The 27,179-nt window shown below is 47.2% G+C and overlaps 6 protein-coding genes across 6 annotated transcripts; 2 read left to right on the top strand and 4 right to left on the bottom strand.

Annotated features, from left to right (window-relative positions):
* Positions 1 to 8: 8 nt before the first annotated feature.
* On the top strand, positions 9 to 1,588 carry BP01DRAFT_421380 (putative mitochondrial folate carrier protein Flx1). The gene is made up of 3 exons (XM_025579510.1): positions 9 to 237; positions 338 to 583; positions 658 to 1,588. The coding sequence occupies exons 1-3, from the start codon at positions 120 to 122 to the stop codon at positions 1,242 to 1,244; spliced, it is 951 nt and encodes a 316-aa protein (XP_025434275.1). The 5' UTR covers positions 9 to 119; the 3' UTR covers positions 1,245 to 1,588.
* A 39-nt stretch (positions 1,589 to 1,627) lies between these two features.
* Positions 1,628 to 3,186, bottom strand: BP01DRAFT_371853 (C2H2-type zinc finger protein; the record flags this gene model as incomplete). Its single annotated transcript, XM_025576693.1, has 4 exons — positions 1,628 to 1,972; positions 2,036 to 2,209; positions 2,282 to 2,335; positions 2,395 to 3,186. 4 exons carry the CDS (start codon positions 3,184 to 3,186, stop codon positions 1,628 to 1,630), a joined length of 1,365 nt encoding a protein of 454 aa, XP_025434274.1.
* Positions 3,187 to 9,073: 5,887 nt separating this feature from the next.
* Positions 9,074 to 11,558, bottom strand: rcoA (putative transcriptional repressor TupA/RocA; the record flags this gene model as incomplete). Its single annotated transcript, XM_025576692.1, has 8 exons — positions 9,074 to 9,098; positions 9,176 to 9,251; positions 9,309 to 9,441; positions 9,499 to 9,969; positions 10,136 to 10,665; positions 10,734 to 11,056; positions 11,132 to 11,213; positions 11,438 to 11,558. The coding sequence occupies 8 exons, from the start codon at positions 11,556 to 11,558 to the stop codon at positions 9,074 to 9,076; spliced, it is 1,761 nt and encodes a 586-aa protein (XP_025434273.1).
* A 1,545-nt stretch (positions 11,559 to 13,103) lies between these two features.
* On the top strand, positions 13,104 to 14,222 carry BP01DRAFT_380199 (sterol desaturase family protein; the record flags this gene model as incomplete). The annotated part of the gene is made up of 2 exons (XM_025577210.1): positions 13,104 to 13,372; positions 13,433 to 14,222. 2 exons carry the CDS (start codon positions 13,104 to 13,106, stop codon positions 14,220 to 14,222), a joined length of 1,059 nt encoding a protein of 352 aa, XP_025434272.1.
* An 831-nt stretch (positions 14,223 to 15,053) lies between these two features.
* Positions 15,054 to 18,378, bottom strand: BP01DRAFT_413978 (NCBP1 family protein). Its single transcript, XM_025579028.1, has 7 exons — positions 18,180 to 18,378; positions 17,949 to 18,040; positions 17,762 to 17,868; positions 17,419 to 17,698; positions 16,437 to 17,377; positions 16,204 to 16,385; positions 15,054 to 16,103 (listed from the first exon to the last, which is right to left on the bottom strand). The coding sequence occupies exons 1-7, from the start codon at positions 18,238 to 18,240 to the stop codon at positions 15,223 to 15,225; spliced, it is 2,544 nt and encodes an 847-aa protein (XP_025434271.1). The 5' UTR covers positions 18,241 to 18,378; the 3' UTR covers positions 15,054 to 15,222.
* Positions 18,379 to 20,407: 2,029 nt separating this feature from the next.
* Positions 20,408 to 22,513, bottom strand: BP01DRAFT_180199 (GSK family serine/threonine-protein kinase). The gene is made up of 8 exons (XM_025570866.1): positions 22,221 to 22,513; positions 21,918 to 22,090; positions 21,776 to 21,859; positions 21,339 to 21,687; positions 21,093 to 21,286; positions 20,824 to 21,028; positions 20,608 to 20,758; positions 20,408 to 20,542 (listed from the first exon to the last, which is right to left on the bottom strand). The coding sequence occupies exons 1-7, from the start codon at positions 22,264 to 22,266 to the stop codon at positions 20,625 to 20,627; spliced, it is 1,185 nt and encodes a 394-aa protein (XP_025434270.1). The 5' UTR covers positions 22,267 to 22,513; the 3' UTR covers positions 20,408 to 20,542; positions 20,608 to 20,624.
* Between the last annotated feature and the right edge of the window lie 4,666 nt (positions 22,514 to 27,179).

Below are 27,179 nucleotides of genomic sequence, written 5' to 3'. Positions count from 1 at the left end.
TCCGTAAACTACACAATATTCAACACCGACACTAAGCTAGAGTTTCCACTTCTCTATCTTCTTCCCTAGAAACCAGCAGCTTTGACCGTTTGCGGTGGATTCGAAGAATTTAAGAGTTAATGACTGCCAAGGATGGCTTATCGTCATCCTTTGTGGAGACCGTAGCAGGTTTGACGGCGGGAGTTGTTTCTACGCTTTCACTGCATCCGCTGGATTTGATCAAGACTCGACTTCAGGGTACGCCTGTATTTTTACTCTCACTGACTGAGATCCGTTACTCGCTTCTCCAATGACCCGTTCTGCGTATGATCTGATCATAGAGTAACATTCATATTAGTTGATCCAACCTCTGCGCCTCGTGGCCATGGATCACTCCGACTTGTCCAGGGCATTTTTCAGCATGAGGGTGGCCTGTCGGCATTTTACCGAGGTTTGACGCCAAACCTCGTTGGCAACTCGACCAGCTGGGCCCTTTACTTCCTCTGCTACGGCAACATCAAGGATTTGATGCGAACCTGGCGTGGGGGTACTCCAGGACAGGGTCTGAGCTCCACCGACTATTTCCTATCCTCGGCCTCCGCAGGTACGTCTTCCCAGCTGAGGTTCAACAAGAGACTCGAGCGATTCCGGAACTCCAGCAACTGAAACCGGACTTAGGTATGATCACATCGGTTTTAACGAATCCCATATGGGTCATCAAAACTCGCATGCTTTCAAGTGGCTCCCAGGTGCCGGGAGCCTACGCCTCCCTTAGCAAAGGTGCGAGACAGATATTTCGCTCAGAAGGTATTTTTGGCTTCTACAGAGGCCTAGTCCCGGCGTTGCTTGGGGTAAGTCATGGTGCGTTGCAATTCATGGCTTATGAGCAGTTGAAGCTGTATCGCACCCGCATGATGCCCGGTGTCGTCTCAAACGGCGCCGATGGGTTGAGCTCACGGCGGCCAGCGCCATCGGACCTTGGGAACGTGGACTACTTCGTCATGTCCAGCCTCTCGAAGCTCTTTGCGGGGTGCGTTACGTATCCATATCAGGTACTGCGGTCCCGGTTGCAGACCTACGACGCTCATCTTGCCTACGCGGGCGTTGGCGATGCGGTGAGGAAAATCTGGGCCAGAGAAGGGGTCAAGGGCTTTTACAAAGGTTTAATGCCTAATATGCTGCGGGTATTACCTAACACATGGGTCACCTTTCTCGTATATGAAAATACCCGGGCGTGTTTGCCACGGCTGAGGCTCGGTGACTAGTTGAAGACATTAATAGCTCCTGACTTGTTCAGAGAAACAATCCGCGGTACCTCCTCTGAGGTCATCATAACGTCCGTGAATGGAGTAGATGGGGAAACGTCGCCGGCCATGTCTACTTTGACTAGCATAATGACAAGAGTTGAGCAAGTTGCGATAGGTATGCAGACATTAGGATCTGATATACAAATGGTTCCTGTACATACGTCGGTTAGAGCTTTGACTGGGCCCTCTGCGCCGTGTCGTTTCTATCATCGCAACTGTCCTTCATATGTTGAGATTGGAAGCAACAACTTGCAAAGCGATAGGGTCTTGAGTCGTGGCCTAGCATCAGGAATAATAAAGTGAGGCAAATGGGAAGAATTCCATCCCAATTCTAGGTCAATTCACTGTCTGTCGATGAAGTAGGGCTCAACATCCTCCTCGTCGCTGCTGGAACCTTCATTCAACGTTGATGTATCCCCGTAGCTTGCACGGCGCATCTTCTCGTCATTATTGCCAATAGCCTGTAACCTTCTGTAGACGTCAGGCCTTGTCACGGATTTTGAAGCAGGAGAAATTCTGCGATCCTTTCCGCGGCCTTTAATGCCCTTGTTGCTATTCTTATACAAGGTAGCAAAGTATTCCCAGAGCTTCAGGTCATGTGAGCTCATGCTATCTGCATTTGTCATCTGAGAAAACTTGAACGTTAAGTTCTTGAGGGTTGTGGCGTGAAATTTGTTCTGGTGCGACTGCCACATTTCTCAGGTCAGTTCTGTTGAACAAACTGCAGAGCGACCTCTGTAAGAGCATACCTTTAGGTTACCCAGCTGTGTAAATTGTTTACCACAGTCGTCTAGAAGGCATGTGAAAGGCTTGGCGTGTTGGTGGATGATCTTATGTGCGCGGACATTGCCCCGCTGAGCGAATCGTTTATGGCATATTTCACAGGAAAATGGCTTTTCCCCTGTATGGCGTCGTTGGTGGGTCTATGATGCTCAAAGGAACGGTCATAAATTGCACACACTGGTGGGCAGCATCGAGCCAGAAGCACGACTTACCTTCAAATTTCCGAGTTGGGAGAAGCGCTGCCCACAGGAGGGCTCTCTGCAGACCTTCAAGGTTGACTGTCAGTGCCATTTCCATTGCTATGGTAGAATATATGTATACTCACAAAGGGCTTGTCACCTGTGTGGGCTCTCATGTGTATGTCCAAGTGTGTCTTCTGCGCAAAACTCTTGCCACAATATGGAAGGGTGCAAGCGTATTTGCGTTTCTTTCCTGTTCGTGATGGCTGGTCGTCGACCTTTGTAGTACAACGCGGGCTCGATGACGGTGGAATTGAGTAAGAATGAGAAAAGGCTTGATTGCCTCCGTGGGTTAACTGTTGTAGTGGTGGCAGTAACTGCACGCCTCCTGAATGAGCACTAGCCTTGGACTGTATTGCTTTCATAAGTATGTCCACCTCAGTTGAGAACTCAATTTCATTTGGGCATGGGCTTTCCTGCTGTGATTTTTCCCCCGTCGTTGGCTGCTGGTCAGATGGCTGCTGCGAGCCAGACCTAGGATCATTTTTGGCCAGTACATCTTTCGTCAGCCGGTTGACCGCATTTTTGGCCGGTCGAATATCTGGGATTGGCTGGGTTGAGGGCGGCTCTGAAGGAAGGCGCACAGGTTGTGAGTTAAGTGACTGCTGACCGGGTACAAAGTAATGCGGGTAGCCTGTCTGGTGGTGATGCTGAACCTGATGCTGATGCGAGTGTGGATGATGATGGTGTTGGTGAATAGGGTGCCCGAAGCTATAATTTGCCGGCGCATGCTGGTGAAAAGAAAGAGGAAACGGAGCATTTGGGCTCGCATAGAAGGATAAACTGTGACCAAGGCTGGTATTCATCATCCGACGAGGGGCAACGGCACCAATAGCATGGCCTGGAAATTCGTAAGATGCAGATTCAGCCGTCTCCATGTCGACGAGCTATGTCTCAGGCACACAAGCTAGGGCTCTTGACTGCCAAAGCTTCAAGGTAAAAGGCTCTGATCCACTCCTTCTCCCGTGAATCCAGAGAACGGAAATGTCCTGTGACTCTTTTAGCTCTGCTGAAACTTGACGCTTAGAACTTGGGAACGAGGAGAAAGCAAATATCAACCAAGCGGGTATCCTACAGCTGGGCTGGTGATAGGTATCTTCTTTGCAGCTGTGATAGTGACGGCTCGAACGACCTTGCTAGATTTCACGACCAGCTTCCGGAGTTGAAGGGACAGAAGCAAAAAAGATCCCCCAGGCCAACGGGTGTGCGAAGACTGAGCTCAAAGACAAATCTCGATCTTGAGGAGATTTTGAGCTCCCTCGCTAAGTGAATATGCCCTTCGGTAAGTCCCGATGATGCTAGTCTTGTTGTATATATGAGACTTGAAGAGGGCAAGGAAACGAGAAATGGATCGAATGTGCAACGATGATCGACACCTTCCAGAACGTAGAATCACCGAAGTGTTTTCATTTCAGCAGCAGGACCCGCTAGTCAGCAGATATGGGTGGGTTGAAAGTAAGGTCACTTCGTGCTCGAGGCTGACTTTCTTCAGGTTTCTAACATGAAGAATAGTCGAGGATGCAGTGCAAAGGAAGCGTTGTGTCCGAGCTTGATGCCTCTCCGAGCCTTGCTCAAATGTTTATTGTGCCTGGTGTGAGGCCCTAAAGACCTGTTCTGGTCGAGATTATGGACACGCTTCCTCTTTCTGTCTCATAGTATGGACGGCTGAGGACAGCTGAGGGAGGCGACCTAGAACTAGATATACAAGTCAATTCCGCCCACCCCTTTCTCAGTATCCCAGAGAAGTGGAATCAGCGGGTGGAAAACTACAGGGATCTTACTTGTTAGCTGGTACCTAGTCCACTCCGTAGCTAGCTAGATGGAGGCTTGGGCGGAGTAGGAAAAGAGATCGATAGGTATATCCGTATGCAGTTGTATGTATGGATGCTGTATTATGTATGTATGTATGTATGTATGTATGTATGTATGTATGTATGTATGTATGTATGTTTATATGTATGTGAATATTGACGTGTGATGGTATGTATATGCGTGTTCACTTGTGCGTGTTTGAGGGCGCTTGAGTGTGTATGCATGTCAGTAGGTCTTTACATATGTATACATATGTTACGGCCAGGTGAAGAAGCAAGAAGGCGCAGGAGTGGACGAGAAGGCTTTAGGGGCTAAGGGGCGAAAATGGAGGATATTAGGATGAGGAAGAAAGAACCCATTGGAACAAATTCGACCTTGAAAGTGAGGAAACAGAGGTAAATTCAAGAAGGACTGAAATAAAAACCAAATACAAAACGAAAAGAGAAAAGAAAATCAAAGAACAAAAATTGAAGGGAAGAAATAAAAACCTGAAAATGTAAAAAGGAAGGATCAAGAATGCAAGAACTACTCCGGAGAAGCTCACGGTTGAAATCATCTGCGAGACCCATACACAATACACATGGGTGTTGCAGCAAGCACTTAAGACTTACCTGAATCTACCTAGTTGTTTTGGACAAGATGTATTGTCTCTCCTTATCCTCATCCAGGGCGCGCAGCATGCTTCAGTTTGTCTAAACCATTTGTTTTTTCCCATTTTCGACCTGGCGGTAGCTAGCTCAGAGGGGGGCCTTGTCTAATAATGCCAATGAAGAGAGGTTGATGTGAGGTCATGGATACCATGATTGAATGCATTTAACTGGCGCCATGCCGTCCGAGCTAGGTCTGTAGGAGACCACCTTGAACTAGATCGACCACAGTCCAGGGAAGCCGGTCTGGATGACAAGGTTGCAAGATCTAAGCCCCGGGGGCTGATGTATGATTTTTCTTCGGCGCCTATCTTGCTGGCTGTTCTCTCGTCTACCCCCTTGACTCACGGATCACTTGTCTGTCTCGTATGCGCCCCGAACATTGGGGCGAAAAATTGGTCTTGCTGAAGGCTGCATGATAACCGGAGGAATCGACTAGTAGAACCACCACTCGTGGACACTTTGACCCAATCGCGGAATGTGTAGTGACCTTCCGATCGGGCTGACAATCACGCACTGACTGCATTGAGGATGCGGAGTATTTTTTTGGCAATTCTAGACAACCAGCAGGTTCTGACCCCATTTGCTCGAATGAGCGGTGGAGAAACAGGCACTCATATCTTTGAGGCAGGTCAGCTCGGGTTTAGTACCTGACTAGTATTGTCGACGTCGCGACGATGATCATCTCGAACTCGAGTACTATTAGCGGCGAGGTATGACAGCCTTTCGTTCACTGTCTTCCCCTTCTGTCAATGCCATGCCGCTTACCTAACAAGAGATCACCTTGTCTCGTACAGCATGTCTTGAAAATGACCAGGATACCCTCGTCAGTCACGCAAAGCCCCTGGGCTGATGGGATCTACCTCAGCGAACAGAAGTGCTCGTTCAGGGATTGGAACTCCCGCGAGCTCGAAGGGTCACTATGTACTGTACTGTATGTCGATCATGACAGGGTGTCTCTAGCGCCAATAGGCGGAAAAGGAGGGAAATGAGGGGAGGATGCGAGGTGAATCATGGAATGAGACTCCGGCACACTTCCCCCTCCATCCCCATCCGAGCTAACATATTCCGTATTGTTGTGCTGCTCTTTAGTTATAAAATATAAGTATTTGAGTGACTGGATGTGTGGGTTGTGCTGGGTGTCTGAAGGCAATCAAAATTGCAGATTCAGTATTATCAGAACCTTTAAGGCCACGTACTGTCCCGTTGATTGAGTATGAGTGGATCACTCTACCCCCAAAAAGACTGGATTCAAAGCTCATGTTACCGTAAGCATCCGGTAGCATTCACCTGGCTTATCCTTTGATATTCATGGTGGCAAGAACAGCTTAAGTTTGAGTTGGGCTAGTACTTTACTGTGCTGAGGTGCCTAAATAAGTACCAGCTGGAGACCGGGATATTCAGAGAAATCCCCTAAATAAGACTAGATAGACACTGGACAGACAAGGCTTCGGTCGGCGGACAAGAGATCCAGGACGGACCGTCCGCTCCTTCACACAGTAGTTAGTATGAGTTCAGCTTTCAAAGTCCGGGTCCCTCCACCCCTTCCCGTGCACTTGAGGGCTGATATGTTGCTCCACACCACCACCTTTTTTTCCCCCTACGAAGTACCTAGCTTAGACTACTCTAGATTTCTCCGGGGAAGACAATTGAGTTATTCTATGGAGGTATAAATATATTTTCTAGAAAAAAAAATAAAGGGGGAAAGATGAAAAATGAAAAATGGAAAATAAGAAAATTGAACAAATAAAAGACAGACTTCCAGAATTAAATAGGATAAGGATAAATCCAGAAACTTGCAACAGCCGCGACTAGCGACAGGGAATTCTCTCTCCATTGTCCGCACTTGGCTGGCTCCCTGTCTGATCCGGTCCTTTCCCTCTCGCCTTTTTCTACCTCGGACCCTCCCAATGAGTTTGTGAATCTTGGGCTCGCCTCATTGCCCTTAATCAACAACCTCGTAAAGTTTCGTATATCTTAGCTTCTGATGTTTGAGTGGCAGTCTAGGTAATGAACTTTGATAGTATAAAGTAATACAGCACATGCTAGAGAGATCATCCCTCCCAACAAGGTACAGCTAGGTATACTCGTGCCTACACAGGCCTAGTCGGATCTACTGGCAGGACACTCTCACAATCAATAAAGAAATAATAAGAAAAATTCAAAGGGAAGTAGGGCATGATATGCTTGGTTGTTTCTTAGCCAATCAACCACTACCCAGAGCGGGCCGGGCCTTCTTCACTTTGGACCTGGTAAAGGACTACTATTCCGTAGTTATACTGATTTTTTCTCCGGGCTATGGGGTCTAAAATTCCTTACGAAACTGATCAGGGTGAAAACTGTAAGATGAATGACTGTAGTGTTAGTAATCAATTGGCATCTTCATATAGTAAGTTAGCGAACTGACCATATGATACTTAAGTCAAACTCCACCGACCCATGTTGTATATATCTGCTGATGTGCTGGTGGCGGCTGATCTGCGACTATCACGGCCCTGAGCGTACTCCGTGTACAGTACAATCCTGTATATACAGATACAAGCTGATAAACATAACAGCACACCGTACACCGTACACACAGCCCGGAAGCAAATAGAGGAACCATCATGAAGGACTCTGAGATACATCACAATACATGCATCTAATTCCCACTCACAAGATGAGCCAAGTAGATTTTTTAGGTATCCTATGTAATTTTCATTCTTCTTGATGTATCTTGGACTCACGATCTGGCCTGTTCATACACACAATAAAAGCAGCTTGTACAGAGTACTCCTTCTGATATTTTGGTAATTACTCCTGGTCTACAGAGTATATGGTCTAATATCTGGAATAGTTCATGCACGAACTGCGTGAATATACAGTGCCTGAGCGCATCAGTGTATTAATAATAAGCAGTGCTCCTCTTCCAAGTAGGGTGAACAAAAGCACAAGATGACCCTGCTGCTGCTTTTCTCGCTATACCAGGTAAGAAAGAACCTTACAGAAATAAGATAATATCCTACTAACCATGACTCTGTGTTAGCACATGTAACTATCAGAATGGGATTCAGCCGCTAACAGCCTTGAGACATAGGAACTGATCGGCATCCTCTCCACGACGGGCTCTTGGGAAAGAATAGTCGACAAGATGCTGTACCTTTATACAGTGAGAGCTCTAGTTGGTTGACATAGCTCTGTCAAAAACTACCCTCCCTACATCATGATCGTGGCCAGCTCTTGTACCAGGCATGCATACCCTACTGGAGGCACAGGCTCGTATTGAGCCCGCTTTGTCGGAAGTATCCCTGCGCTACCTGCGCATGTAACCCCGCTAAACTAGATATGTAGGTGCTGACTGTCATTGCGTTAACCCAGTTGCAATAGGCCCTGATTCCTCGCTGGAGCTTGAACGTGGACTAGTTTACGGAGTCGGTACATACCTACTACTCAGTACGTCCTTGGCCCGGACCGGAGCTGCGTTTTGGTAGGGGCGAAGCGTCATATCAACGAGTGAGATGCTTGATCTTCGCTGCTGACAGATTCCTGCACACGGATTGCGACCTAATACCAGTACTCGCTACATTTAAGAATCCTTCCGGGAGCTCTCCCGTCTTTCACCTGAGAGAAAAGGTCTACCATCTGGCCCCCGAGAGGTATGGAGACCTCAATCTAACTTCCAAGCTCAAAACGCATGTGCTTGGCTCTCAGATATATCAAGTACTCCGTATATCTTTTGCCTTATGCTGGGAGTCCCTGCAGCCTGCTACCTGCACTCCCCACTTGAGTAGAGTAAATTATCTACCGATTTCCCGATGGCTGCGGCAGTTGCATTCATGCCGTATGTAAAGCCCAGAACTCTGTGGACATTTTGAATAGCGTCCGCAGAAAGCGCTCCTGAGTATAGCCACTCATGCCACCCTCCGCGAGCTTGCATAAAAAAGGAATTGGTGCAAATTGTTACGTAGATACGTTCGCAATTCTAGGTGCATTCGTTACAGAGACAGTTGGCCTCTTTTCAAGACAAGATCATTACCGGGGAACCGAGCGGGAAACCACAACCAACACAGCCTCTGAACTGGTTTTCACTTTTGGTCAAAGGACTGCGCCCCAGAAGGCTAGAAGCTAGCCCAGTCAGACGTACATTAACTCACCGAACCACGCGCGGGGAGTCGGGATGGAAAGCATTTATCCTTCGGGGACGCAGACATCCTCAAGCAGAACGAAGCAAGGAGCATTAACTATTCAAAGTCAAGGCAAGGACAGCAATCACGAGAAGACAAAAGACATTTCACGTTTGCGCCAGAACCCTTTCGTCGCATTCAAATCACCGGCCAGTGTAGTTAGAGTATCTAAGACAGAGGGAATAATGTCAATGCCGCTCGTCCCAAGTACCAATAAAAATTTCAACACGGATGATGGAACATACCTCCAGATTCTTGCTCGCATATCACCACTGCCGGTAGCGAACAGGTTGTTGGTGGGACTAGGAGCAACCGAGATAACTAGTAGAGGTTAATCGAGTTACTGTGAGTGAATGGACACTCGCTGACTTCGCGTACCTGAATTCTTGTGACCCTGAAGCATCATCTGTGCGTTGCCGGTAATTGGGTCCCAAAATTGGACCCCTCTATCCTTGGAGCCACTCATTACCCAGTGACCATCGGGGGTCAGGCAAACACTGAGCACGAAATCCTGGTACTCAAATTAGCTACAAGCAGGCTGCGACGATAGCAACAAGGGCTAAACTACCTTGTGACCTTCGAATGTACGGACGCATTTCCCACCCTTGACTCCACTGCCAGGGTATGCGCCACGGGGAACATTGAGCTCCCAGAGCTTTATAGTCTTGTCAAGACTGCCACTGACTAGATCTCTACCATTGGGTGCAAAAGCAACCGAGTAGACACTATCCTTGTGCCCATCAGGGTTCTCTAGACGCTCCACAAGGTAGCCGGTGGTGGTATCCCAGACGCGAACACTCTTATCCAAGGAGCCGGCGGCGACATAATGACCATCAGGAGACATGGCTACAGTAGTCACGCCATCTTCAATACTTAGTGTGTAGACTAGCTTGCCATCAAGAATGTCCCAAAGACGGACTGTCTTATCCCCACTGCCGGAAGCGATGTAGCGGCCATTTCCAGCAAAGTCAAGAGAGTAGATGTCCTGCTCGTGACCAGTGAAAATGTGCTTGATCGTCCGAGAACTGATATCCCAAACCTGGATGAAAATATTAGCTTCTGAACTGGAGACATTGGGAATAATGCCGTGGAGACAATCCCATGAGATAATGGCAATGGGGGACATTTGGGACAACAGTGGCAACGAGAAATGGATTCTGCCAGGTACGGTCTTCACTTCCTAGAGATAATAGAGCTAGACATACCCGAATCTGCTTGTCTTCGGCACCAGTGGCAAGGTACTTGCCATCCGGGCTAAAACAGACGCTACGAATGTACAGATCGCCATTCTTGTCGACAGTTTCGTCCTGCAGCGTGGCAACAACCTGGCCGGTAGTAACATCGTAGATCTGAGCCTGACGATTACAGCCAGTGGCGAGGTATTTGCCATCTCGGCTAAAGCGAACACAGCAGACGACGCTGTCATGAACGAGATGGTGGACGAGTTCGACGTCTAGCACGCGCTGCACTTCAGGATTGAACACAGCATACCAATCAGCGCCTTCGCGCTTCTGTGAGGCAGGTAGTTCATCGGGATTCCAGTTGGCGAGCATGTTTCCAGGACGATCACGGACAATCGACTGAGTAGGGGGAGTCGGACGGGCCAGTTGCGGGGAGACACGCGGATCAGGGTAGGCGAGTTGATGAGTTTGCTGAGGCGTAGCTGGGCCAGGAGGTGCGCGAGGCCGCTTACCAGGACCTGGAGAGGCAGCAGGTGGGGGAGGCGGTCCATAGCCTAAACCCAGGCACAGCCCAGTCAGTAATCTTAAATCTACCTCCAACCAAAAAAATGCCACAACATACCATTTACAGCAGCCCCAGGCTGATATCCTCCAAACGAGCTCTGCGGTGGCTGAGGCGCTCCCTGCTGAGCCGCGGCAGCAGGCTGCTGAAGAGTATGCTGGGGAGGCTGTTGATCCTGGGGAGGGGGAGGGGCAAGACCAGGGCCGCTACCTCCTTGATTGGTCATGATGCCACCGAACAGGTTGCTGGGCCCGTGACCCAAAGCAGGAGGCGGCGCTTGAGAAGGACCAGCGTGCTGGGCAGGGCCAGTGATATGCGATGAGACAGGTTGGACACCGCGTGACTCAAGCTCGTGTCGCAACACTCGAATTTCTGCTTCGTAGCTGCAAAGCAACGGAAATTAGCTTTTCTCGTTTCCCACGCCCCCGAAGTAATAATGATAAGAATGAATCACGCACTCTTGTTTCATCTTGACTTGCGTCTGTTCCAGCTGAAAGATTTTCTGCCGGATCATTTCCATTTCCTGAAGCTGACCAGTTACTAGAAAGAATCAGTTAGCAAGTGGCTTTCTGGGCTAGTAATTCTGTGACCGGTTTCTCTTGTTCGTCCCAGCCGCCTTCTGGTGAATTGCAGCCGTGCGACAAGGTGGAATCGACAAGGGTAAAAAAGGTAATACGTCGAAGGGAGACCTCCACTCGCAGAACCGTCCAGTCGCAGGGCCGACGTGGTGGACCACGCAAAGAATGAAGAGAAGCTAGACATACATTGATGTTCGAACTCCCCAGTACTTCTGGACTGGTTTTCAAATTCCTGACGCAGCTGATCCAACAATTCCGTCAGGCGTGAGTTTGGAGCGGGAACCATCCCGCGATGAGTGTTGTACATGGCGCACGATTGTGTTTTCGATGCTATCGTGTGAATGAACTAAGACAACTCGATCGGGACAACCGTCAAAAAAGAAAAGAACACGGAAAAGAGACGGCAAGCAAGATCCGTTGACGAAGTAAAGAAGGGGAGGAAGAGATATGCTTTTATTGGAGAGAAACACGGAAGTCAGAGTCGGCTTGCTTCCGCTAAACGGGTGATGATAGTAGTCCGCCGTCTCGAGGGACGAAGGAGATATCGAGTTTTATGATGACAGGGCTACAAAAACTGAAACAGAATACTCAGTTAGCGCAGCCGCATCACAGCGCGCCACTCAAGATCTTGCGCAGGCAGTGAGCTTTCAAAGAGAGCTAGATTCTGACGAATAAAAGGGGATCAATCAGGGCTGACCCAATCGAGAAGGACTGAGTAAGATGAGATAAAGGGGATGGAGAGAGTGGGTGAAGAAGGAGAGAGGGTTGGATGTGGATGAACTGAATGTGGGTTGGACAATCAGAAGTTTGGATGGGATAAGTTGCTGAAGCTGAAGGAGGAGAAGGGCGACGATTCAGATGAGGTGCCGTGACAGTTCGGTTTAGACCGTTTAGGTAAGGTACCAAACTTCGCTGGGAGTTCCCCGCTACCCAATCGCCACCCACTATTTGCCGCTCCAAGCGAGCGGCTGCAGCAAAAGCAAGCGAGAGGTCCCTTCCGTACCTCGTTCCTCTCAACTACCTAACTAGTAAGGTAGTTAGGTCACTCTATGATTATTCCCAGGGAAATGAACTGGGTTATGAATTGCTGATACCATGAGGCTGTGAAGAAGCCCAAAAGCTGGATGACTTACCACTTTGTGACTGACTATAGTCATGAATACCTTTTCTACTGGTGCATTAGTCGTCCAACAATAATGGGGATTTTACTATGGCACGGAATCATTGTTCATCTGAGTATACTCATTCATGGAGTCAGTAAATATACACTACTCGTATTTACTCCAGAGTACAGTACCTTATTTATAGTTAGGAACTTAGTTGTAGTTATACTCAAGTATCGTCCTTAAGTACTCTATGAGGATCCATGTTCCCCACTGGAACTATGACTAACGGCTGGGTTTGTTCCGCTCTGGTGTGATTCTCCGTCCAAAACAGAACATCATTTTAATTGGTGTCCACTGTATTTCACTCTCCACCGGGTGCCTGCATAATTTCTTCAACTAGGTAACTAGTAATAACAGGTACATTATTATAGAGTACAAAATCACCTTTTCCCTTCACAGCAACTCAACTTACTAAGTACCTCTTGGTCTTTCCTCCCTCCCTCCCCCCCTCCCCCAATTATCCCTTCTCCTCCCCTTTTCAATATCTCTTGAGGTCTCTTTGACCCAATTCTCTACCTGATTAAATATTATAATACTTAGCTACCCTAGTGAAGAACTCTTGTTTTCTTCTAGGAGACTTTGACTCTTGGCTTGGTCAAAAAAAACCCTCCCCTCTCTTTGTCTCCCTTCTTCGACTTTCACCGCGCCTCTCCTTCCCTCTCCTCTGTGGCAATCAGCACACCATCATGGATATCGCCCTCGAAGTTTGGGACACTTTTATCGGTGATCGCCTTTACTCCTCGCTCCTTCCTCTGTCGCTCTCATCCTCTGCCTCAATCCCTGGATTCGCTACGGCTGCCAATAGTACCTTGTCCTTATTCGGCGCATCGAGGCCCTACGTCTACGAACCGGCCACGCATTTGTTCTACTTGGAGCCTAGCAAATATGCTTACCTGAGCGCTTGGCCGAGAAACAACATTTACCGTCAGTTTCTTAGTTTTTTCTTGATTGTTTGGTATGTGATATCCCTCCCTTGGACATCCTCATTGCTAACGGAGGACTGTCATGTGAATAGGATCTTTGGTCTGATTGTCTACTTCATCTGTGCAACACTGTCGTACATCTTCATTTGGGACAAGACTACAGTTCACCACCCTAAATTTCTAAAGAACCAGATTCCCATGGAAATCACTCAAACCATGCAATCGATGCCTGTCATGTCCCTGTTGACTGCCCCCTTTCTCGTGGCGGAAGTCCGTGGCTACGCCAAACTCTACGATACCTTCCAGGAAGAGCCCTTTCCCTACTATAGCATCCTGCAATTCCCGCTCTTCATCGCCTTTACAGATCTCTGCATCTACTGGATCCACCGTGGCTTGCACCATCCGTTGATCTACAAGACACTGCATAAGCCTCACCACAAGTGGATCATGCCTAGCCCGTTCGCCTCCCACGCTTTTCACCCTCTCGATGGATGGTCTCAGAGCGTTCCTTACCACGTCTTCCCTTTCATCTTTCCCCTTCAAAAACTTGCATATGTCTTCCTCTTCGGGTTTATTAACCTATGGACCGTACTGATCCATGACGGTGAATACGTGGCCAATAGCCCCGTCGTCAACGGCGCCGCCTGTCACACCATGCATCACCTTTATTTCAATTATAACTACGGCCAATTTACTACTCTATGGGATCGTCTGGGTGGCAGCTACCGGAAACCAAACGCCGAGCTCTTCCGTCGTGAGACTAAAAATGATCAGGAGGAATGGAAAAGGCAAACAAAAGAAATGGAGACCATCCTGCAGACTGTTGAAGGCGAGGATGATCGGAGATACTTGGCCGAAGACGAGACTAAGAAGACGCTGTGAAGCAAATCTCATTACCCCTGTCTTCATGCCTCTTCTCGTCACTTTATAAAAAGCTCGACTCGGCGGCGTCGCTTGATCCTATTCTGGTCTCTCAAATCGTTTCTACGGGATAGTCTTGAGAGCTGGCTACGCTCGATATCGGCTAGAGAGCTTAATTGGAAGTGATGGTCATGTGAAAGAATTGCAGCAACGCGATTTGACCGCACCGGACTCTAACTCATCCAAAGTCGATTCCTGACCCAGTTGACTCTCACTCGAGGGCAGGGTTACTTTACGATTTCATGGTTTGTGCTTCCCTTACAATACTTCTTTTCTGCTCCTGTCATCATATTACGTAATCACCATTTGTACACATCTTTTCTGGTACAATGTTTGCCTCATTAATGCTTGTTCGGATCAAGCCGCGCTGTTGGCTTTAACACTTCTATTTTGTGTGAACACTTCCACCTTTACGGCTGGGCATCCCTTCTATCTCGCCTGTACATACATTTTTGCCAAACTTTGAGTAGGGAAACTTCTACCAGCATGTACAAAGCAATTTAATGACAACTTTTGAGCATCGGAAACCCGATATTGATTTGACTGTAACATCGGATTTCCCCGGACGGTAGCCCGTGGGAACCACTCTTCAGCATAATGTAGGGATTTGTTTCGGCTTTATTCTCCAATGAGGCTTGGTTCGGGTCTTGACTTTTCCAATCGCGCGAAGGACGTATCACTCTTCGGGATTCCACCAAATGCGTTTTTATGCCATCGGTGCCCAGAGAATCTTTCCTGCGTCTTTCCTTGTCGGAGCTCTCGCTTGCCAAAAACCTTCGAGACTGGCGGATAAAGGTAGATTTTATCCCATTGCGCGAATCCGTTCTTTTGATTGATCTTACATACAGATAATAACACACACACATACGGGCACATAGTGTGAATCAACCCTGACTCTCACAATTATACATAAAATCATATGACAAAGGACTAAAAATTGCCCTTCTGTAATATGGGAGTGTCAATTCTCCTGCACCATCTCAGTCAAATCCATGTCTCCATTTGACGGGACACGCTCAGAAGCGATGAGCTCATCTGGGACAGGGGAAGGTGCCACCGTGCCGACTGGAATTGCTTTGGTCATGGCCTCGACAATGAAAGACTCTTCAACGCCAGCTCTGCGCCGGAACACTCTGAGCCACCGCTGGCCCCAACGCCGGATGATCTCATCCTCAGGCATAGTTCCGCTCCCGTCCCCTCTTTCCATTAGCTCATCGTTACTGCCACCAGCAACCGATACAATGGAGTCCTCAATGACTCGAAAAAGGGCTTGCATGTCGGCCTTTTCACGTTTCAAAGTCTCGTCCAGAACGCTTAGTTGAGGCTCATACAAGCTGGACTGAGTACGGGCAGCAACAATCTGTCGGAGACGGTTTGTGACCTTCCCAACGGTGGCGGAGATCATCTCAAAGATGTGCGGTTTTGCAAGAACCGTACCTGCTTCAAGGCTGTCAACTAGAGCCCACTCGACGACTGATAGCGGGGTGAGAATCGTGTAGTTCAGGAGTTTGTCGATAATATTTATACCGATACCCGGTTGATCTACCCAATAGTTCATGACGGATGTGATAATTTGACGTTGAGCTTGAGGGGACTTTGGGCCAATGGCCAATAGCCGCTCCTTGTTTCGCTCAATGCATGAAAGGACATGAGAAAGAGATTTAGATCCCACGAAGCAAATAGCGGTGACAAATGCGTCGGTGGATGGAAGCAATGGATCATCAACACCTAAAGACTTGGCTTGTTCTTCGATCGCTTGAATGAAGGGTTGTATCTCGTCATCACTTGCTTTCTTGCGAACAAGCTGCATAATTTCCTTACCCTCCTTTGCATACGGTGTAGCTATTTTATCTGTCAGTTTGGTAGTCATGTAGGTGTGCCCCAGCAGAAAAATGTGGGTAGTTCAAGGGAAAGGAGAATATCCGGGGCATCCTGAACTTACTATCAAACATGTACTTAAAGTCTGGAATATCCTTCTCCTTCCCTTCTGTTATCAATTCTTGATAGGGATCCGGTAGAGTTCCTCTGATACGCTGGGCGAAACTCAATCTGATCTCCTTGTCGAGCGCCCCGGCAATGAAAGCCATTCGAGGATGAATGGCGGGTAACTCCAGGTCCTCAATCCTATAAGACAGTTAAGCTTATTGAGAATCAAGGTATTTGGATTGAGCTTACCATTCACTCCATTTCCAAGTGAAGCCGAAGTTACTTAGGTGATGAGAGAACCAGTCCAGGAATCGATGACTGAGGTCGAGATCGATTGTCTCAAGGCTGCGATATAGGAATCGAATAGCCCGACCCAAGCTTGGAGCAATGGCCGCAGGAGCAATCTTGCAGCACTCAGTAAGCACGGAGTGGTAATAAATGAACTTGTGTTCAGGGCATGGCAGCTGGAAGAGTTGAGAGAATACCGCGTCCACAGCGACGTCTTCGGGCTTCCATTGAGGCCGATCAGCGGGTAGTTCACGCAAGCGATCAAAGGGTGTGGCTCGTTTGACGAAGGTATTCGGCGTGAAATAACAATCAACGTCGATGAGATACTTCGCAGTTGCAATACGGTTAAAATCAAGGATGTTGATCGTATCGACGAGCGAATCACGTAATAGGGACGAAGCAATGTCCGATGTTGGCGGAACTGTCTCAATGTCTTGATTCGTATAGACAGAAAGATAGATCTCCGGGAAGATCGCTCTTGCTCCGTTGTAGACAGGATTGGGAATGATGACTCGCGGGAAAGCATGCTTTGTTGCAAATGTCAGAGCCCTGGGCGATTCGGCTTCTTCTCCATCTTGAACTTCGACTTGAGTTTCATTCTGCGATTCGAGGGTCTCAGAAATTCGTTTCCATGGGCGCGGGAGGCATGCGAGTTCCCAGGACCGACTCGATTCTTCCTGGAGCTGTCTCTGCATCAAGCTGATTATGCTCTCTGTGGCAGTCAGCCTGTGCTCGGGGAGACTGAAAGGGTTCACGAGATCCACAAGAGCATGCGGAGTAGAAGCGATGATATCGGTCTTTTCCAGAAGAGCAGTTGCCTGAGGTTCAAAACCGGTTGCTGGCGATGCCATTACGTATGGTAAGATGAAGAGGATGATTTTGACGAGTTCCAGACCGAGCAACTGTCGAGGGCGGTTAGCATGGGTACGGAGAAACGTGCTACTGGATTACTCGCATCTTCAGAGGAAGCCGTTTGAAGGTCAACCGCGCGCGCAAATATCTCTTCCAAAACGGGAAAAATTCCTTCCCCTTCAAAAACACCCTGAAGGCAACCGAGAAAACGCAGAAGGAGCTTGACTTCACGCCACGCACCAGCATCGATGTACCCTTGCAAAGATTCACCTGCTCGCTTCAATATATCTGTAACAGGTTCTGAGTTCAAGGCGTTTGCAGCAAGGACTGTTGCCGCAATGAAAGGGATCTTTAACGGCTGCTCGAGGATACTGTTCGATGCTTATTAGCTTTGGGCCATGAGTAGTGATTGTTCGCAGGAGGCGTTTGCATACAGTTCGATTGCGGTGTCAAGAAACACAGCCTTAATCTCGTCATCGCCGTAGTTCTCAGCCACTGTTCTTGCAATATGAATAGCGTCATCCTCTGCTCTTCTGGCAGCCTAGGTCAGTGTGTAAAGGATTAGCTACAGAACTTGTACCAGCAAACCAATAAGGGCCATGGCTTCGCGAGAGTTCATACAGATTCAGCAATTGTGAGCAACTGCCTCCGAACTTTGACAAACAATGGTTCCTCGTATCTGCGCCTTTGGCGGCGGTCGTAATCATCTTCTTCTATACGTCCGTACACATCTGTCAGTAAGGATGGCAATTTGGTAATGTGAAGCTATAGTACATATGACAGAGCAGAACAAATGGAGGCATTGCAGCCTAAAGTAATTTCTATTTTCAAGGAACGTAAGGTGTTACTGACCCCTATAGCGCCTCTTGCGACCACCCCTTGGGCCATGGGGCCGACGATCGTAGTCGACCATCAGGGAGGGTGCTAGGTCCACACGGAATTGTCGGCGCAAAAATGCAAAAAAAAGACAAAGGTAAGGTGTAATAGTCTGGAGCGAATGTAGCAGAGAAGGTTGAAGCTACAAGCTCTCTGATCGGGGTTGTTGTTGCGGCAAAAGCGCGTACGTTCTGAAGCAAAATAGCCAACTGATGATGATGTACAGTAGTCCCGGAGGCTGGGTTCCTCCGACCCGCTGATTACATAATTGACACAATAATTGACACATCACTTAACGTAATCGGACACCCAACCGGCGCGACACCGAACTGTTGTTTTTCTATATAACTACCACTATAAAAATGGTAACTTTATAATATTTTCACTTATAAGATATTAGTAAAAGTAATATAGTAAATTATAATATATATAAAGCCAGATAAGATATATCATAAAGAGAATTTCAGCTATATTATCTTAGAATATAGTATTAAATATAGTATTATCTCTTGATTTATATAGCTTTACTAGACTATAGATAGTATATTCAAAGTATAATATATCTGAAATATCTATAAATCTTATATTTAAGATATATATCATTATAGTTTTATCTATAGTTTGTAAACTTCTATATAAAGAACTGTATATCTTACTTGATTTATCTATTCTAACTAAAATAATGGAGTTGTGATTCTTATAGTGGTAGTTATATAGGAAACGATGGTTCACTGTTATGCTGGTTCGCTGTCCGATTACATTAGTTAACTAATAAACTTGATTAACTAACTAAATGGTTCTTTAGATAATTTGATTAAGTATGGAGTTTCCGTACTGTGTGGTTAACTGAACTAATTAGTTCGAGTAAAGAACTGATAATCAAAATTGATGACTGTCATCTAACTGTCCATCTAACGTACAGTATTTACAAGTATCGAAGCTATGAAAACTCATCTTAGGGGACTTTTATTGAAAGGATGATTCAACGAATGGTTGGATATGACGCGGTTTCAGCTGACTGAACCGTGTGGGATAATATGAAGATGAGAAGGTATAGACAGTTGAGAGGTTATCTTGCCGCAGGAGGAGACCGCCACCGCTTCCCAGAAGGACAATTGCAAAATGTACCTATTATGTACAAGTCCAAAACGACGAAAAGCTAAGACTAGATGTTCAGTACAGCCACTCCCGTGTGTTGCAAATCGCGCTTCTGGCCATCGTCACCTCATCCATAACCTTGCTTTGGTATCAATTACTTCTACCTTCGGTAAATATGCCGGCTTCGCCGGTGGTGGCTATCTGTGCAAGTACAATGATATACGAAGATCGGTATGTATAAGATCATGTCGCATACCCATTTCAGGAGGCCAGTTCATTAGTAAAGGGTTAAACACCTTGCCCAATTAAACGCGGAGGGCATACGTTTATGAAATTCTAGAGACGAAGCGGGGGGTGGAAAAAACAGGCATGCCCAAGTCAGAGGCACATTTCTGGCGTACTAGCATAGTAGCTCCGTCGCAAGCCAGCCAAGCAGCATGACCGTCCTTGACAAGCGAATAATGATTGAGGAATTCCAGAAGTAGTGATAAAATGATGATATTAGGAGAAACATAAGAGAACAGGAAAAGAAGGCAACAGAAGATGGAGATTTCGACAATTCGATAAAAGAAGCAAGAAAGGGGGTGGAAATAAGAATAAAGCAAAAGAGACACACAAATGGGGCATCTAGAGCTGCAAGTCAAGGAGAAAACCTCCAATACCTATATTCAAGCACACTCACAGGCACAGCGCAATGTGCATCCAAACAGAGAAAATCCTCATAATATCTGACGCATTTGTAGGATATACCTTTTCCGCCTCTTAGAACAAGAGTAACGGCACTTGCTGCAAGGACTCCTCCTATGGAGGGTTGGCAAACGACTGACTCAAATTCCGAAAGGCAGACTCGCGCAACAAGGGTATCACATTTTTTCTTCCCATGAGCTGTCTCAGACAACTCGGTAGCTCCGGGGTATAACAGCTCCGCGAACCCTGTCTGTGAAACAATTATCATCCCCGAGTCACTCTTTTAAACTTTTTTTGATCATCGCCGGGTCACACATCATCTCTTCCCATTTGCTCTCTTTTTCTTTCTTTTCATTCTGACCATATATCCGCCATCCTTTTTGGTGCCAATTCTCCGCCCTCATGTTTGCGTTATGTCAATTCTCTCCGTCGCTCTTGCTCTCATTCAGAAGCCAGCTCCCGATGCTTCAGCCGATGGGCTAGGCCTAGAAGTTTAACAAATTCTTACCCATGTATCACAAATCGCGCGGCGCATGAAAGTGGGCCAATAGGACCTGAATTCAAAGACTTGCAATCATAAGCAATGGCCCTTGTACTAATGAGAGCGTGTTACTCGCACATTTCACAGGCGTTGATTCAGTCCAGGTGTGCGAGCATCTCCTCTTTAGAGAGTGGTTTGAAATTATTGATATCCAGCCCGCGGGCCTCAAGTGCAGGGCGCGCATGAGGAGGGACCAGCCGGTTGTTCATTGCGGGGGCAATAGAAAGCTCTGCGAGCGCAGAGATATGTTAGCAATTGGACCGGCAAGATCGACTGAAGGCATGGAGGACGAACCATGTCTGGAAAAATCAAAAAGACTTGGGAGATCCCTCGTTGAGCCATTCGGGTGCCTGGAATCGGGTAGCCGAGTGTTGGGGTCTCGAAGCTCATCGAAGAATGGATGGCACATCGCCTCAATAGCTGACAGGCGTTGAGTAGGGGTATATTCTAGCAAGGCGGAGATTAGATCAATAGCCTCGTGAGGTGCCCTCCGAAAGACCTGTGAGTGAGTTAGACATCGACTTCTGACAACAAATCATATTGCCTGATAGAGCCTAGCGTACCTTGTTGAATGGGTGTGGCTTTATCTGGGGGAATTTGTGTTCCATGTAGTTGGGATTCATGGTACGGATCTGTTCTCGGGTTGGTGTACCCAGGACTTTGATAATCTCAACTAATTGATCAATACCAGATTCTCCTGGGAAAAGCGGCTGTCCAAGCATCAGCTCGGCCATGACGCAACCAGTGGACCACACATCTACAAGAATTAGTATCCAAGATATCGTGGAATACGAGTAGGTAACGATTACCGATCTTTGTGGTGTAATTCGTTGCGCCGAAGATTAACTCTGGAGCTCGGTAGTAACGAGAGCAGATGTAGGAGACATTGGGCTCATTCTCGACGAGAATCTTCGCGGATCCAAAATCGCAAAGCTTCAGAATGCCGGTACTCGGGTCCAGGAGGAGGTTTTGCGGTTTGATGTCACGATGACAGATCCCCTGGGAATGGATATATGCCAGGGAGCGGAAGAGTTGATAAATGTATAGCTTGACTTCCAGCATCGGCATCGTCGTCTTCAGCTTGTTGAAGTAGCGTGATGCCCGATACACCGTCTCCGGTACGTATTCTAAGACGAGGTTGAGGTAGACTTCGTCCTTCTTCAGGGCAGTCAGCACATGAGGTGATCGAGCGAGAGCTAGACCCTGCCACAACCTAGCAGCAAAGCGGAGGTTAGGTGATCCATACCCTTTCGCCGTTGGAATAGTAGAATGCTTTGAGCTCGACGATGTTGGGGTGGCGAACAATCCGCATGATTTGTAGCTCACGGTTCTACGGGAGTCGTTAGCAACCACGCAGGAGTGACCAAATGCCTGCCTCGAGCACGTACTTTGAACCGCTTGTCTTGAAGGACCCTCTTAATGGCAGCGTCCTCGCCGCTGGGCATCATCTTGGTCTGGAAAACGACACCAAACGATCCATTGCCGACAATTTTGCACTGTGAGTAGGAAATTTCCTTGGTTTCCCCAGTGAGTCCATCTTGGACTTTCTCGCGAACGACCTCTACAGAAGGATGAACGATGGGAGAATAGAGTTAGCCATGGCTCGGCATGACATGACCGAGAATACGAGTCTCGAGTCTGGAGTCTGGAGAAGGACGAGGGTGTGGATAAGGAAAGTGTTCGTGTCTTACCACCAATGCGCAAACTCGAGAACACCCCGGGCCGATTCTGTGACATCACGAATGGCTTATGAAGACGACAATGAGCGGTAGCTAGATAAATGCTATCGACAAAAGGACTCTCTGTGAATCAACAGCGAACGAGTGCGCAGAAATATTGAAGCAAGATGTAGGAAGTTCGCTTTAGCCAGACTGGCGTCGGTGGAGCACAAGTTGAGGAGGGGTGCGCTGGAAGAGCGGGATATCCAAACGGTGGATGTTGAGTGGAGGTGCGCGTGAGATGAAAGGTTGAGAAGCGGGCGGGCGAATCGCAGAAAGGAAGGCTCCGGCGACCGAGGACCAATGACTCGGACAAGGCGCCAAGAAGTACAGGACACAGGGGGGGACCAGAGAGCAGTTATCGCCCGGAGAAGAAGAGGATCTCGAGCGAACTGCGGGCGGGCGATGGGAGAGAACAAACAAAGACGGGGCAGATGGGGAGGGAGAGGGAGGGAGGGAGAGAGAGACAGACAGAATAGAGAGATAGAAAAGGGAGAAGCAACTGGAAAGAAATTATGACAGCTGATTCGAGGAAAATGGTTGGGAAAGAGAAGCAGAGTCAGTGTGGCCGAACGATTTTCGAGGGCGGGTAAGGTAAAGGTTACTGTAAAACGAGAAGCACGGATTCTCACAGGGGAGGATGGCCGGAGATGAGGGAGAAGCGAGAGAGAGAGGGAAGAGAGGAGGTGGAGGAGGAGGAGAGAGCGAGAGCAGGTGACGTTGGTCGAGCGACGAAGCCCGAACACGCGAGGGCTGCAGGAACGCGGGAATAAAGCACCGGAAGGGAGAGAGGATAGTAAAAGTCACGGCACACACGAGCCAAACACACACACACTCTATCTCTCGCTCTCTCTCGCTCTCTCTCAGTTATTCATTTCTTCTTATTTTTATTAATACTTCTTCAGTTATCTTCCCCCTCTTTTCTTCATCCGTTTCTTCATGATATTCCTTGATTATCGAACTTCTCCCTCTTCTTTGCCGTCTAACTCAGCAGAAACCAAGTCCCGCAATGGGGAAAGAATCAACTGGTAATTGCGATTCCTTGAGAGAACTTGGAAGGAGAAAACTGGAGAAACAGTATACAAAAATCACATCCAAACGCATAGCTATCCGAAAGGAGAAAAAGCTGAACATTTGCCACTAGTCTTAACTACAGCTTTCCCCAATTTCTGGGATTTCAGAGCCAGAAGAGCAACGCTTGGGTCTAGCTGAAGTAGTTAATCTAAACTTGGGATGAATTAAGAGGGGAGGGCGGGCGGCGGGACCGGGGGGAGGAGGGGGAAGGAGGAGGAGGGAGGAGGGGGGAGAGGGGCTGCTGCTGCTCTAAACTGTAACATCAATCTGTAATATTACGGTCTATTCGCCTATTGAACACTGTACATGAAGCGTTGACTTGGCTAAGAGTATGGAGTACTAACGATTTTGTGGTGCCTGTTTCTGTGCTGGTATTGTAAATGAGAAGCAAAAATCATCGATAACTACTTGTAGCTTGCTTTAAGGACAGGAATGCCAGGTTAGTGTAGCTCTTACTGTGTAGGCTGCAGGTAGTCCAGGCTGCAAAATGGTATATATGTAAGTGCTATTTTCTTCAAATCTGTTGATACCTTTGTATCGATCGATTAATCTTCAATCAAATAAGTTAACTACTGAATGGATCACCTGGTGACTGGCAGGTATTGAGAGGTAGGTGTATTGTACTACGTATGTGCATACAGAAGCATGTATGTATTACTTCATAGTATAGTACCTTACCCAGACCATGTGATCCACATACAGTTCCATTTTCTCTCCCCACACCTATAGTCGAGGGCCTTCTAGGTACTGCACTCTTCCAATTAAAGCCTGAGTAGATTATAGGTATGGTTTCGAAGCACCTTATGACGCTATCGCCCTTGCTGCATCTGGACGCAAGGTACATACAGAAACATCCTTCCAGCGCTGATCTTAGATGAGAATACCTACTACAAGCCCCCTCTCCCTTAGCTATCAAGTGGCTTCTCCCTCTCATACCGAACCCTCCATTCTGCGTTGTGTTATGAACTGTTTCCTACGAATTGGTGGCTTCCGCCACCTTCAGAGGTTACTGCGGGTGGGTGAAGGCAGAGCGAAGCTTGTCTCCCGAGGGCACCAACGCAGAAGATAAACTTCCCTCAAGATGCCACCAAACCATGAGGATGATTACTAGTAGAAGGTACTATTAAATCACTCCGAGTAATGAGCAGTTAATAGTTACTGTGTAGTCCTGATGACGGACCTGGTGTGGAACCGCTGTGAATGGGCCCGGCGGGAGCTGCCATTGCTCCCATGGGCATATGACCTTGGGCCCCAGTGTCTGGGTTTGGATTTTCTCGAGAAAGATCTAGCAATGCATGATGGATTCTATGCCAGGAAGGGAACTCTGCTGTAGTGTCAATTCCTGGCAACGGCGACAGCTCAAGGAGGGCTGGAACGCATAGATAGTGGGTATTAAGTACACAGTAGTTGGCTCAGTTCACAGCACACGCAGACCTCAACGCCTGCACCTGGCAGTAGACAATACTTACCTAGTACTGTGTATAGCACAGTCGTACCTATGAAGAAGAGGGGCCATGTGACTGCACCATGCTTTAGTTATGACAGAATTCACTATATGGAGTATAATACAGTAGCCTGGTAGTAGTCGAAGTTACAGTACTTTGTGATAATACACAAATAAGTTAACTATCAACTACTTGGACGATCGATGTCATGATCCAAGGAGACCTTGTGTTAGTGTTCCCAATGACAGGTACTGGCGGGCTACCTGGAGAGTACGGAGAATGCACATTTGCGATCGATTGCTATTATTGGCTTCTCTATGTCAAGTGACCATCCGCGATTTTCACCCAAGCATTCTGTTGATTGGCTGTTCCAGCAGTCGCAGGCTATTCATGGGTTCATTTGGGAGGCTTGGAGATTCCCGGGCCAGCGCCGCACTGTATGTATGTACTAGTAACTACAAGACTTTACCGTACATGTTTCCGCAAGTTTCTCGACCATGAGTAAGATTCTACTAGGTCACTGTTCTCCGCGGCTTGAACCATCAATCTGGCTCTTAATCATGAATCTAGACCTAGGCAGATATTTGGTCAGACTATCTATTCTTTTCGTCAATATCGGATGGCTGGAGAGAGATGAATAATCGACAGATCTTATCGAGACTTGAAACAGGGAAGGTAATCTGGCAGTCTAAAACTGATCAGGCACTTATCTTCGGTTAACAAACATTGCTGCATAGAAAGATGAACTAAGTATATGGAACAAGACTCAATAATTAATAGGAGGATTAGGTGTAGTGAGTCTAAATCTCTAAAGTCAATTGCTTATAAACCTGGCGACATAGACCGTATAAGTCACTTCAGAGTGATGTTGATATTTCATAACCGTTATACTGTAGCACGTTCCGCCTAATCCAGGAGTTAAACCTGTCTGTATTGATATATGATAGGTAACAAGATCCTCGCGTTGATGTTGACTTGTTATGCAAGTGGCTGTGCAGAGCATCACTTCCGGTGTATTCTTAGACTTCAGCCTTGTCGAAATGCACCTCTGTCACTTTATGAATCTGTATTCTAGTGTTTACTCGTGCGATGTCAAATTAGAAGGAATGGAGGCTTGAGATTTGATACTCAGTACACTTGAACTAATACCTGTGTCAGTCATATAGGTAATTGCATTAAAGTCAATACACCTGGTGTGGTTACTTTTGTTCTGCTGGCTGTACCATCAGCCCGAAAATGTTGACCCAAGCGTGTGATTCATTTCTGCCTGCTGCTAGACGAAAATTGACTTACATGATCTTCTTCGAATGGGCATAGTGATGCAGCTGTGTACAGTGCTACATATGACTGCAATAACCACAGTGTACAGTCATAAAGAGCGGAAAGAAGCGGTACACCTCAGGTGCCTTCTTCTGCTGGCTATCCTTACAGGAGACCCAAGTGGCACATTTGCTGTTGGCAGCCGATCAATGACCATCATGCTGTACTGTGTACTACTGTGTAAAAATACTGTGGATTCTTAATTTACAGCAGCGTGCCTCGATTTCCGATCCCCGGATCTGAGATTTGCTTAGTCCAGAATGGCAGAAATACCTGCGTAGCTTGTATGATCGCTGGACAGGATGAATGAGTTCCATGCGCACATTTTACATCATTTAAGTACTATTTGCATCACAAAGAGATCGGCCATTCCACTTAGCTGATATGTCCCATGTACTCGGTTAGAATGGTGAAGGAAGGGATGACCAATATCAGGCCGTGAAGGTGTAGATGATGTCACATCGGTGGATTTGGGGCATTTGGAGTCCGGAATGCCGTCATTTTCTTCCGATAACTAATCACTAAAGTTAACTAACTACTTCTTTTGTATCATTTTACCTATTTTATAATTTCATTTCCCTGCTCGTTACTTGATATCCATCGGTGTACTGTGTAGTGTACACTCAGTCTGAGAACTCGAACTTTATCACACCCAAAATTACCAGCCATGGCTTTCTATAGAGTAGCTCACTGAATGAGCATCACATATAAGTAACTCAGTTACTGAGTACACGGGCATAAGCTTCCAATGAATTAGTCCAACAATAAATCCCCGCTGAAGAGAACTACTGTAGTTCATAGGTGCTGTGCACTGGGTAATTGAGAATACTCAATCTGACTACCATTACTATCGAATTGTTCATAGTGAAATCATCCAAAGCAGTAGTCAGGGGCCGGAAACACGTATTTATGTGTATGTAAGTACATGAGAAATACCTTTCCATCTTCTACATGAGGTTTCATCATGATTGGTTTTTCTTGCTATCCTGGTATTGTCTTAACTTGGCTACAGTGGACTGCAGGAGGATACTCTATTATACCTACCTACATGGTCACATACATGGAATCATGAATCTCAGAATTCATTTGACTA

This window comes from Aspergillus saccharolyticus, assembly GCF_003184585.1.
Source record: "Aspergillus saccharolyticus JOP 1030-1 unplaced genomic scaffold BP01scaffold_5, whole genome shotgun sequence".
Taxonomy (NCBI): domain Eukaryota; kingdom Fungi; phylum Ascomycota; class Eurotiomycetes; order Eurotiales; family Aspergillaceae; genus Aspergillus; species Aspergillus saccharolyticus.
This window is presented reverse-complemented; position numbering and strand designations above follow the sequence as displayed.

Coding starts and splice junctions, on each gene's coding strand:
- BP01DRAFT_421380 (XM_025579510.1), top strand. CDS start 120: ATGACTGCCAAGGATGGCTTATCGTCATCCTTTGTGGAGACCGTAGCA. Junction 238..337: donor GATCAAGACTCGACTTCAGG/GTACGCCTGTAT, acceptor CATTCATATTAG/TTGATCCAACCTCTGCGCCT. Junction 584..657: donor CCTATCCTCGGCCTCCGCAG/GTACGTCTTCCC, acceptor AACCGGACTTAG/GTATGATCACATCGGTTTTA.
- BP01DRAFT_413978 (XM_025579028.1), bottom strand. CDS start 18,240: ATGGTCGACTACGATCGTCGGCCCCATGGCCCAAGGGGTGGTCGCAAG. Junction 17,869..17,948: donor TGCTCACAATTGCTGAATCT/GTATGAACTCTC, acceptor ACACTGACCTAG/GCTGCCAGAAGAGCAGAGGA. Junction 17,378..17,418: donor CTGAAGATGCGAGTAATCCA/GTAGCACGTTTC, acceptor CGCCCTCGACAG/TTGCTCGGTCTGGAACTCGT.
- BP01DRAFT_180199 (XM_025570866.1), bottom strand. CDS start 22,266: ATGTCACAGAATCGGCCCGGGGTGTTCTCGAGTTTGCGCATTGGTG. Junction 21,287..21,338: donor GAATTACACCACAAAGATCG/GTAATCGTTACC, acceptor TAATTCTTGTAG/ATGTGTGGTCCACTGGTTGC. Junction 21,029..21,092: donor AGCCACACCCATTCAACAAG/GTACGCTAGGCT, acceptor ACTCACTCACAG/GTCTTTCGGAGGGCACCTCA.